Source organism: Lynx canadensis, chromosome D1 (genome assembly GCF_007474595.2).
Source record: "Lynx canadensis isolate LIC74 chromosome D1, mLynCan4.pri.v2, whole genome shotgun sequence".
In the NCBI taxonomy this organism is placed as follows: domain Eukaryota; kingdom Metazoa; phylum Chordata; class Mammalia; order Carnivora; family Felidae; genus Lynx; species Lynx canadensis.
In genome coordinates this window covers 21,783,639-21,795,207 of record NC_044312.2, presented here as the reverse complement: position 1 = coordinate 21,795,207, position 11,569 = coordinate 21,783,639, and the positions used below count along the sequence as shown (strand labels likewise).

At 43.7% G+C, this 11,569-nt stretch overlaps 1 protein-coding gene and 1 long non-coding RNA gene across 4 annotated transcripts in view; one reads left to right on the top strand and one right to left on the bottom strand.

Annotated features, from left to right (window-relative positions):
* The window catches only part of MSANTD2 (Myb/SANT DNA binding domain containing 2), a 31,293-nt gene extending 23,952 nt beyond the window's left edge, over positions 1-7,341 (top strand). For all 3 annotated transcript variants that reach the window (XM_030330888.1, XM_030330887.1, XM_030330889.1), the window contains exons 3-4: positions 1,369-1,429; positions 5,806-7,341. In XM_030330888.1, coding sequence (XP_030186748.1) covers positions 1,369-1,429; positions 5,806-6,658 — 914 coding nt within the window. In that variant the 3' untranslated portion in view covers positions 6,659-7,341. The remainder of the gene's footprint in view (positions 1-1,368; positions 1,430-5,805) is intronic.
* On the bottom strand, positions 3,330-11,388 carry LOC115524539. Its single transcript, XR_004344197.1, has 2 exons — positions 10,678-11,388; positions 3,330-4,085 (listed from the first exon to the last, which is right to left on the bottom strand). It is a non-coding gene; the product is annotated as an uncharacterized LOC115524539 (long non-coding RNA).
* Between the last annotated feature and the right edge of the window lie 181 nt (positions 11,389-11,569).

Here is an 11,569-nt window from a genome sequence, read left to right as displayed (position 1 = left end):
TAAAGACCCACAATTCCTAATCAGTGACAGGTGGAAGAATCCTATATGCCGTTTCAAATATCCTACACCTCCTTGTTCTAAGATAGCTGCCAAGAAGGTTAACTCTTGGCTCAGAACTGCTGTAGACATGACTTTTCCTTGCTTTATTCCAAATACTTTTTATTTTCTGTTTGTGATTTGGAAAAGGTCCCCACCCACACTTTAGTCTGAACAAAAAAAAAAAAAAAAGAAGAAGAGAAGCCTCTGTTTGTCTTGAAAAGAGATGATATTTGAATTTTATCAGTGATCATACTCCTTCAGAATTCATTAAGGATCCCATCTGAGCAGTGGCTGGAATGATTCAGACTTAGCATTAACAATGGAAAATAAAACTCCTGGCCATCAAATCTAAACGCGGGTGGCCTAATTAAGAGGGGATATGTAGTTAGTTTTTGTTTCTTTTTGCAACAGACTCTCCAGTTTGGATTTTTATAATTTGGAACTGCCAATCCATTTCTGCTGCAGTCACTGGGCTTCAGTAGCAAGTTGTGTGATGCGTGTTCCCTTACAAGTAAATGTTTTCTCCCCAGTGAGCTACTCGGGCAAGCTCCAAAGAAGTATAAGTAGGATTGGCACTATGAACGTGCTTCCCTGGCTTAAGATAAAAGTCCACAGGCATTGTTTTACAGAATTCCTGATGATAGAGAAATGCTAATGCAAAAGAAAAAGGATTAAATGCTAATATTTCTTTCAAATGCGATTTCTTTTTAAATCTCTCAAATACTGGAAGACAGGGAGAGAAGAAACTCTTAAACTGTAAAACTAATGCCATGTAAAAGAGAGACTTAAGGACTGGAAGAATAAAAAGGGCAGATACCAAGTGATCACTACCTTTTAATTTCCAAACAGTAGTAAGGTCTAAATTACTTTGACATCCTGTAACTCTGGTTTTGCCATGGAGAATTAAGTCACCCAAACCTTTGGGAAAAAATAAAATAACATGCAGAGTATATTGATTCTGATATTGGGGGAATAGTTGCTGTGTAAAACCTACATAGAAAACCTAAATAGAAGAGAATTATTTTTCATTCTTGTTCCTTCAAAAATCATGTTTGCAGTGAAATTAAGCTTTAAGCTCCTAGCTAGAAATCCCACTGGTGACCTTGAAGAATTTTATACTTGTAGAGCTGGTTTCTGATCTTGCATATAAATGTATGCATCTCATTATATAAGAGTTATATTTATAAATCTGGCATTGGACAGTGTTTGACACTAGAATTACGGTCTTGCGTTGGAAAGTATGGAACAGACAGTAAACACAATGACTTATGTACACAAATGTCTGCTACTTAGAAAAATATAATCTCTTTCAAAAACCTTGCTTTTCAGATGAAATACCTGTCACAAAGAGAACATTAAAAATAAAACAAGAGTCTTCTGAAGAAGCACAGTAAGTAGATGCTTCTTTCTATAAAGTGTATTTACCTAAATGTAATGACCATTGGGAAGATCCAGAAAGTCATGGCTGTCGTTAGACTTGTGGTGGAAAATTGTAGGCACGCCACTGCATGTAGTCATTGTTTCACATCTTCTTAGCTTAAGTTTGCCAGTGGTTAACCAAAAACATTGAGGATTTTGTGTGCGACACAAAGAAATAAATGTATTACACAAAAATAAGTGTGTTTATGGTGTTTGCCTGTACGTGAATGTGGATGTATGGATGTCCAGTTATGGTACCGAGATGATCCATGGGGCCCTGAGTTTATCTGGGCTTAGGTGAGAGGACAGGAGGGCCAGAGGGACACTTACATTCCTTATGATATCACACTGTAAGAATCAAAAAGCAAGCTCTTAGACAGCCTTTTTATACATCTGGAAAATAAAGCAGTTGCTGGAGGAAAGATTAACCTGGGCCAGGGCCCTTCACCTGGTGAAGTTCAGCACTATCTCTTCTGTAAGGATATCACAGCTCTCTGAATTTCAGTGATACTATATTTGTGGTTCTTTTATTTGTTTGTTTGTTTGTTTTTAAGAGAGAGACTGTGAGTGGGGTAGGGGCAGAGAGAAGAGTGGGGGACAGAGGATCCAAAGCAGGCTCTGTACTGACAGCAGCGAGCCCAACGTGGGGTTTGAACCAGGAGATGATGATGCTTAACCACCTGAGCCACCCAGGCGCCCCTGTTTGTGGTTATTTTGAATAGCTTTAAGTAAATCCCTGATTATATCTATGAAATATATTAAAAGATAAATTTAGTGGAAAAGTGAAGGGACACCATTTTTTTTTTAAGCCTGGTCATCACCCATTTTTTCTTCTGTACTTCATTCCATACATTCGATCTTGATGTTTGAGGGATGGTGGAGAAAGGGGGAACAGGCAAGACAGAAAGAGGTGTGATAGGCAACAAGCAATATAAAAAGGAAACTGACGTTTTCATTTACTAAACCACCACCACCACCACCCTTTGCAAACGCTTCTGCCTTTTTCAGAGCATCTGTGGGACCAAAGAATTCCCAATATCAGAAGCTTCCATGACTGGGGAGACGGTGAAAGTTTAGGGATCAAGAATTGTTCCTTAAAATTGTAACCACTCCCCACTCCTTAAAAAAGAAGTTTATGGCTCAAGTCAGTAAGTTTGAAGCCGTCTCTCGTTGGGAAGTAGGTCTGTTTTCAAATTGTGACACTGGAATGTCCCAAAGAAAGGTTAACTTTGATGAGTATTTTTAAAAATGCATTATTACAAGTCCATATCTTCACACCCCTGTTCTCCAAAAAGGCCATTCTCTCCCCTTCATTAAAATGTCCCATCTCTCCCTTTCATCCAGGGGAGACCCAGTTGATGTAACTGGAGATGAAGTGAAACTTTACAGAATTGGTGTCACTATGTTCAAACCATCTGCACTTTTCTTGTGGTTGGAACTTGAGAAATCAGGAAGTATAATAGACAGTTCTCTGGGACCACTTAAGTACCTGGGTCTCGTTTTCACTGTGCTCTGTAGTTTTGCAAATGTGATGAGTCTTAAGCCCAGGGACCTTCAGGCTGAGGCAAGAAACTAAGCAGGGCAAGAAACTGACAGGCTATGTAGAAATAGACAGCTTTGCTGCCTCTTCTCGAGGTTTTGGCTCACAGGGGAAAAAATATTAGATTGATTCCTAGTAGGCCATTTATTTTCCAGTGCAAGTTTCCCCAGAACTGTTTCTTATTGATGATTTAGGGCAATGACAGTGCTGAATAAAATAACTTCATTTGGGCATTGGATTATTTTTTTTCTCTAAGTATAGGTGGGATTAGCCTGAGCCCGCTGACATAGCCTATAGTTAAAATATTCCATGCTTCATCCATAAAGAAGAGTCACCTAATCTGCTCATTCAGTCCACATTTATTTGTCAAGTGCCTCCTTTATGTCAGGCGTTGGGACACGTCAGTGAGCAGAATAGATGAAAATCTCTGCCCTCCCTCCCAACTCCTTACCTGTCCTTGAGGTCAGTGTCACATTTAAAAAGAGGACAAGGAAGGATGTGGCTATGAAAGATAGCTTTTTTTGAAAGCGTTGACCCATGCAGAAACATGGTTCTATATCTTCACCTCACAAGCACCAAGCTAAATGTGAGAGAAGTGATCACTGAGTGCCTTTGTGTTCTCTGAGAAGAACAGTCCCCACTAATCCAATGGTTTCATCAAGGTGGCCACGCTGATACTTGAAACTTCCATGACAAACTCAAGAGCGGCCGATAAGTCCAGGGCAGTCTTTGGCTCCAAGAAGCAGCTGATAACCAAATATTGGCATTTTGTCATCTTGCAAAGAAAGCCAAAGAGAGTACGAGGACAGACTGAGAATGGCTGTGTGGGAGATTCCCCATTTTGTTCCAAAAGCTCTTCCCCTCAAAGATACAAGAATTGAATAGGAAGCTTTCAAGTATCTGTCTCCTTCCGCGAAGCCATCAGCAACCAATGTACATCCTCTTCTCTTGCCTGTTGGATTGTACATAAGGACGGTAGTTGAGTATTTTTGTAGTTTAAACCTATAACCGACGTAGACTGTGATAGTTGGTTGCGAAGTTAATACATAACAGACTTCAATCTTCCAATATCCAAGTTTTGCCATACCTGAGAAACAAACTTGTAATTACATATCCTCATTATAGTACGTGAATTATTGGAGCAGCAGTTACAATTATAGGAGTTAAGCAGCATGTGAAACAAGAACTTCCCAGCATTTTCTGCCTTACTCCTTAACTATCCAAATCAAAATTGAAATTGTTTCTATGCTTTTGTTCCCTGTTAGAAAGTATTTTGTTAAAAAAAATTTTCTTTAACATTTTTATTTACTTTTAAGAGACAGACACAGAGCATGTGAGTGGGGGAGGGGCAGAGAGAGAGAAGGAGACACAGAATTCGAAGCAGACTCCAGGGTCTGAGCTGTCAGCACAGAGCCCAACACGGGGCTCCAACCCATGAACCACAAGATCATAACCTGACCCGAAGTCGGGACACTTAACTGACTGAGCACCCAGGCACCCCGAAAATATTTTCTAGAATAGGCTTGATTCATTCATTTTCCCCTCTTAAAACCTGAGCTTGATGTAGACCTTTTCCATCTGAATTCTCAGGTCTTAATTTTGTGCTTAACTGACAGTTCTTCTAAATTTGGGAGTAGTAATGAATTTTATTTTATTTTATTTTATTTTATTTTATTTTATTTTTTAATGTTTATTTATTTTTGAGACAGAGAGAGACAGAGCATGAACAGGGGAGGGTCAGAGAGAGAGGGAGACACAGAATCTGAAGCAGGCTCCAGGCTCTGAGCTGTCAGCACAGAGAGCCCGACGCGGGGCTTGAACTCCCGGACCGTGAGATCATGACCTGAGCCGAAGTCGGACGCTTACCGACTGAGCCACCAGGCGCCCCAGTAGTAATGAATTTTAGACAAATAGAAAATGTCATTTTGTTTTTGCATGAGGTCATTAGTCCTAATCAACTGTATATTTTCCTACAGCAAACACATATGGGCCAAAATTATTGAACTTTAAGAATTTCCAGGTTAGAAATTAAGCTGTTCATTATTTTAATTGATACTGAATACCTTTTTGAATACAACATCCTTTGTCTGCTTTTGGTACTGAGGTCTGAAGGCCACCATGTGCATTATAACAGCCACTTTATAAGTCACTCAGAGAAAGGCAAATACCATATGATTTTACTCATATGCGGAATTTAAGAAACATACAAGCAAAGGGAAGGGGTTACCAGAGGGGAGGTAGGTGGGGGATAGGTGAAATAGCTGAGGGGGATTAAGGAGTGCACTTGTGATGAGCACTGGGTGATGTATGGAATTGTTGAATCACTATATTGTACACCTGAAACTAATATGACACTATGTTAACACTAGTGGAGTTAATAATAATAATTTTTAAAAACTCTTGATCCTTGGATTTCTGAAACCCTAGGGTCTTAACGTATCAATAGTTACTAGGTTTAATACAGCCAGACTATAGAAGTAATGGAAAGCAGTTTGTCATTAATTCCTAGAAATTTCCTAGAAAGAGTGTTTCTCAGATTTTAATACTATGATTATCTAGACCTGCACTGTCTGATAAGGTAGCCATTAGTCACATGTGGCTATTTAAACTTAATTTCAAATTATGATTAAAAATGTAATAGTTCAAAAAAAAAATGCAATAGTTCACTCACACTAGCCACATTCTCAGTGCTAATGGCTACCATATTGGACAGCACAGATGTAGAACATTTGCATCATTGCAGAAAGTTGTGTTGGACAGTGCTGATCTAGACACCTGAAGAACTTGACTTGTGTTTCTCTTTCCAGGAAGAGAGACATCATGCAAAATATTGTACAGATTTTGGAATCAGTACAATTGAAATGGGAACTGTTTCAGAGCTGGACAGACTTTTCAAGGCTTCATCTTTCTAATAAACTGGCCATTTTTGGAATTGGTTATAACACCCGTTGGAAAGAGGATATCCGTTACCATTATGCTGAGATCAGCTCCCAGGTGCCCCTGGGCAAGCGACTCCGGGAGTACTTCAACTCCGAGAAGCCCGAGGGACGGATCATTATGACCCGCGTGCAGAAAATGAACTGGAAAAATGTTTACTACAAATTTTTAGAGATCACCATTAGTGAAGCTCGGTGCCTGGAGCTGCACATGGAAATTGACTGGATACCCATCGCCCATTCCAAACCAACTGGTGGGAACGTTGTTCAATATTTATTACCAGGAGGCATTCCCAAAAGTCCAGGCCTTTATGCCATTGGTTATGAAGAATGTATTGAGAGGCCCCCCTCACCCCACATGGAGCGACGTTCCCTAGACCCAGGAAAGGAGGGCCGGGTTGACTTGGAGTCCCTGTCAGCACCAGCCTCATTACAGGTGGAAATCGAACCCACCCGAATAATCTATTGCTACCTCGGGATTGCTGAGGTCAGGACTCTCCAGCAATGCTTATTTTTACATTTCCAAGCAAATACCAAAACCTTCAGCAAAGATTGGGTTGGTATTAATGGGTTTTTGTCTCAGAACTGTATTGTGGATCCTGGAGTTTCCCCCAAATCCATCTATATCAAATTTGTCGAAGTAGAGAGGGATTTTCTTTCCGCTGGCTCTTTAGTTGAGTGCCTGGAAAAAGCCATTGGATACCCCTTAAAATTTAACAACTGAATGTCATCCTTCATAAGGATTTGGGCTCTTACCTCCCTCTTCTCTACTCACTTTCCATTACTCAGACTGCCCCTCATCCAGATGCTGCCATCAGACTCTTCATGGGAATTCTTTCCACAATTGGGCCAGTACAACTTCTACGGAATCATACTAGACTTTGGGCAGAAAAAACAGACCTCACCTGAAAATGCTCATTTTGAGCAAGCAAGATACACAGCGAACTTGCATGGTGGGTCAACTGTTTCTTTTTTAAAAACAAAAAACAATTTTTAAATGGATTTTAGAGCCCTAATATAAACAAATGTAGGTACATTCCATATTGGACAAAACTTATACTTTGAGTTTCATATGAAATTGAAAAATTGTATTTTTTTCACAATGTTTCATTTTTACACATCTCTATGTCTCTATATAAGTGTTATTTACAACCCTGAATAAATAAGCAATAGATAATGGCAAGTTAAATCTTGAGTCACCGTAAATAAGACTGTTTTTCAATATCACCCTTAGCTATATTGTATATAATTTAGAGTTTCATTTTTTTCACCAACCAAGTGTTTTGCTATTCCCGATCAGTGTTGCCTGCAAAGACCTTTGTTTCTGTGATGTACCAACTTTATGGTTGTGTTACCATTTAAACTTTTTAACAAAGAAATTATTAAAGTAATTCTTGACCTCTTGGAGTACTAGTTGAGCTTTTTGTAGCAGAGCTGAGAATGTATGGAACAAATGGGGCATTTCATTTCATATTTCCTTTTTTTTTTTTTTTTTTAAATGGCTAGGATATTCCTGCTGACCTTAAGCGTGTGAATTTGTAAGAGGTTTTCATTCCTCATCTTTACACTCAGTAGTCAGGGGCGACTCTCTCAAAGAGTACAAGTGGAGAACTGTCATCATGCTGTTTACAAAAAAGGAGAGACTGGGGCGCCTGGGTGGCGCAGTTGGTTAAGCGTCCGACTTCAGCCAGGTCACGATCTCGCGGTCCGTGAGTTCGAGCCCCGCGTCGGGCTCTGGGCTGACGGCTCGGAGCCTGGAGCCTGTTTCCGATTCTGTGTCTCCCTCTCTCTCTGCCCCTCCCCCGTTCATGCTCTGTCTCTCTTTGTTCCCAAAAATAAATAAATAAATAAACGTTGGAAAAAAAAAATTCAAAAAAGGAGAGACGATCCAATAGAAACACCCAAAACGTTTTTGAAAGTGATCCACAGGGTAGGAGGTTGTAAGAAAGAAGTCCATTAGGAAAGTGGTTATCACATTTCGATCTCTCAGGGATTTCTTTGCATCAACTAGCACTTTACTTAGAGGTTAGTTCTCTTCACTAACGACTAGATTACTAGAAGGGCAGTCAAGGATCACTTTGGTCTTATGGCCAAGACTTGTTAGATTGATGATTTATCTTTAATGAGTCCCCCAACATCTCTCAGGTGCTCTGCTTTACACTGACTGCAAATCCAGGTAAGAGCTCTAATTTTCCCCATTTTTTAATACTATTGAAGATAAAATTGCACATTGATAAAAAATATTCTTTTCCTTCCTGCACCCTGGTCTCAAATCAGTGATTTTCTCATCCTGATACCTCTTGGCTGGTTGAAGCTTATTTGTCAAATGGCTAGAGGGCTTCTAATCAGTGGGATGACTTTTATGAATGTCATTTTAGTCTGGGTTTCAGGAGTTGGCTGTTTTCTGATAGAAGCTGCTAAACAGGGTTTGCTAGTCGGGGTGCCTGGCTGGCTCAGTTGGTAGAGCATGCAATTCTTGATCTTGGGGTCATGAGTTCAACCCCCACATTGGGCATAGAGATTACTGAAAATAATTTTTTTTAATGGATGCTAGTTCAGTGAGAGTATAAATATTCTTGGAATTTGAGTGTAGCACCTCTTCTCCCTAGGTACAGTCTGTAGGTATGGGCCTTATGAAATTCTCATGAGCTTGCTTTTATTTGGAACTTGGAATTACAGACCTAAAGGCTGAGGCTGCACTGACCATCTTATAGCAGTAATTTCTTAATATTTCAGCGCTAAGTGCTGCAGGAAAATGCATTACCAGAGTACCACACGGTATCCCCGAGACTTTGCCACTGACAAACCCCAAAACCAATGTGCTTCAGGCATTTTTTCCACTCTATCCCACTTCCTGCTGCTGTTTAGTTACTTAGCTGGGGCAGATCATTTGGGGAACATTTAGTGAGGATGTTTCAGACTGACCTAACATTGCTGAGAATGGGGCACTACTAGACCACTGTGAGCAGCACGAAGAAGATGACCAAGACTAGATCCAGGATCCAGTATGTTTTCACCATTTGGCTTTGGACAGATGAGCCGTAGCGGCAAGAGGACAAAACTGAACACTGGGAAATGGATGCTTGGAAAGAAAGTAGCTGCTGCTAACTGAATATCTAGTTTCTTTGGCCAGAACAATCTAGAAGAGAGGATAGCAGGGAATCAGATAACTATATGAGCTTTGCAAAATAAAACAGGGGAGGGGGGGTGAGGGGGCTTTAATGAAGCCTTATAATGAGTCAAGGGGGGACGGAGACCCTATGTTCAGACATAAGAATCAGCATGAGAAGATACTTTGAGATATGAGATGAGGTATAATTGGAAGAAATACTAGTGACCTGCACGTCTCTTAAATATGAACTATGAACTTAGCTCTTGCGTGCAACATGTTTGTGGAAGCAGGCTCCAGGTCACTCACGGGTTATCTGCCAACATTCTCATTTTACACAAGGGTAGAGAATAGGGTTCGTCCCAAAATGCATCTTGGCACTTTCAGAAAGGAATAGAGCTGCTCTGCTAACTGCTGTCACTTTGACTGGCTCAGGGTCAGCAGAAAGAAGTGGTTGGAATAGGTGTTCCAGTGGGAAATGTTTTGGTTGGGGTCAAGGGCGGTGAAAGAGTCCTCACAGGACTGCCCCTGTGTCACATGGAGATTTTCACTGCCTACACATCTTTGGTTGCAGCTTTACTTCTGATGTTGCAAGTTATTTGGGATCTAAATTCCAAAGGAAAAGTTGGCTACAGAGAGTGTGTATATTGAGGCTCTAATATAGCACTTGATAGGTATGAGCACAGCCTGCGAAATTAGTTGCTTTGGCGTTCCTGAGATGCAGCCGAAAGACTTTGTACTTTCTTGGAGGGAGTTACTTATTTGGGGTACATTAACCCTGGTGTGGAAATGAAGGAGGAATGTTTACAGGAGCTGGTTTGCAGTGTAAACTAAAGGAAAATTTGAGTGTGACAGAATAGAAAAACCAAACCAACAGCCCCCTCCCCTAGCACACACACACACACACACACACACACACACACAAAACACCTTGACAGTCTAAGCTTGTAGGTCCTCGAATAAAGGTATGAGACTGGCAGTAATCTATTTCTGTTGCCTTTGCTGCCGCTGAGCTGCCAAGTATTAGATTCCAGGGGTTACATGAGCGGTCTGGTGTTTGCATAGGCATTGCTCAAAGCCACTGCATGGCAGGTATTTGAAGAGCAGCCAGCAAAGTCACGCTAGGCAGAGGCATCTGAAAGGGTCTGGGGGGCACTGTGTACAAAAAGATCTTGTGCCGTGCAAGCACAAGGACCACACTCGGTGTTAAAACAGTGCAGAACTGTATGTGGAGTAAATGGAATCGGAGCCCTGACTGCTTTTCTTCCCAGTCCACTGCCACTCGGAGCAGGCAGCACCAAGGATTCTTTGTTATGCTTTCTGCCCCCGGTGACCTTCGCTCGGCGGTTAAGCTGTGCCCGGATGTTTGAAGCATCCGTATTTTGGCTGTTGGACAGAGAAGCGAGAACAGGTGCGTCCCCTTCTGTAAGGGAGCTGCGGCCGCCAGAGGGCGCAGAGGTGCCTCTGGACAGACCCGGCGGAGGGGCGAGAGTGTGGGGGGCGGAACGGTTAAATTAAATTCGCAGCGAACGCGATCTAGTCCCGGGAATTAAAGGATCAGAGCCGGCACGATGACGGATAAGGGGCAGTGAAGATACAAGGATAAAGAAATGGGGGGACTTTGTCCAGTTTACCTTCCCACAGCTGCTCCTTCCTCCCCAGTCAGCGTAAGGCCTATAAACCATTCTGGCTGGAGGTGAGGAGCTGGGAGCCGGGCTCCTGTTTCCTCAGTTTCCTGCTCAGCATTGCTCCAGTCCTTTCCCTGCTAGGGGTGTGAGGCACAAGACCCGGTCACCTTGAGGGCTGGGTTTTAGGGGGTCTCCGAGGACCTGCGGAGAGCGCCTCTCTTCGCCGCCCGCAGGTGCAGACGGTCCCCGCGCGCACCTGCGGACGCGGCCCTAGGCCTGCCGGGTGGCAGCTGCGGGGGGCCCCTGCGAGGCAGGGTGGAGGCGGGGCGGCCGCATCTCTTCCCCGCCCGGCTCCGAGGAAAGCAGCTGTTGCGGGCGGGAGAACCGCGCCCCTTCCCGCCGCTCCGCCCCACACACTTTAGAAGCGCAGTGGCTCCGGGACAACGCGGCTCCCCTCTTCCTCCAGGAAGGCTGTCCCGCTTAGGCCGAGGACGCGGTCCCCCCAAGCTCGGAGCCAGAGCCCAGGCCGGCTACGGTGTCAGGCGTGCGGGTGGCTCCTGGACGTCGGAGGATCCCCAGACCTCCCTCCCTTCCCCGTCTTCCGTTCCCACCCCAAGCGAGCGGAGGGGGGAGGGCATGGCCCCAGTGTGGCAGTTCGGGACCTTCCCGTTTCCCCTGGCCCCCGGCCGGCTGTGGGAGCTGTGGGGACACCGCCACTTACCCGACCCCACCCTGCGTTCTGTCTGGGCGGAGGCCGCGAGGTCCGGCCGTCGGAGCGCGGGAGCCCTCCCCAACCCCCGCCCGCGGAGGGTCACCCGCACGCCCCGCCCGGGGAGACCGCGACCTCTCCGCCCCCTCCGGACGCCCCGCCCCCCTGTCCCCGTCGGTCCCCACCCCG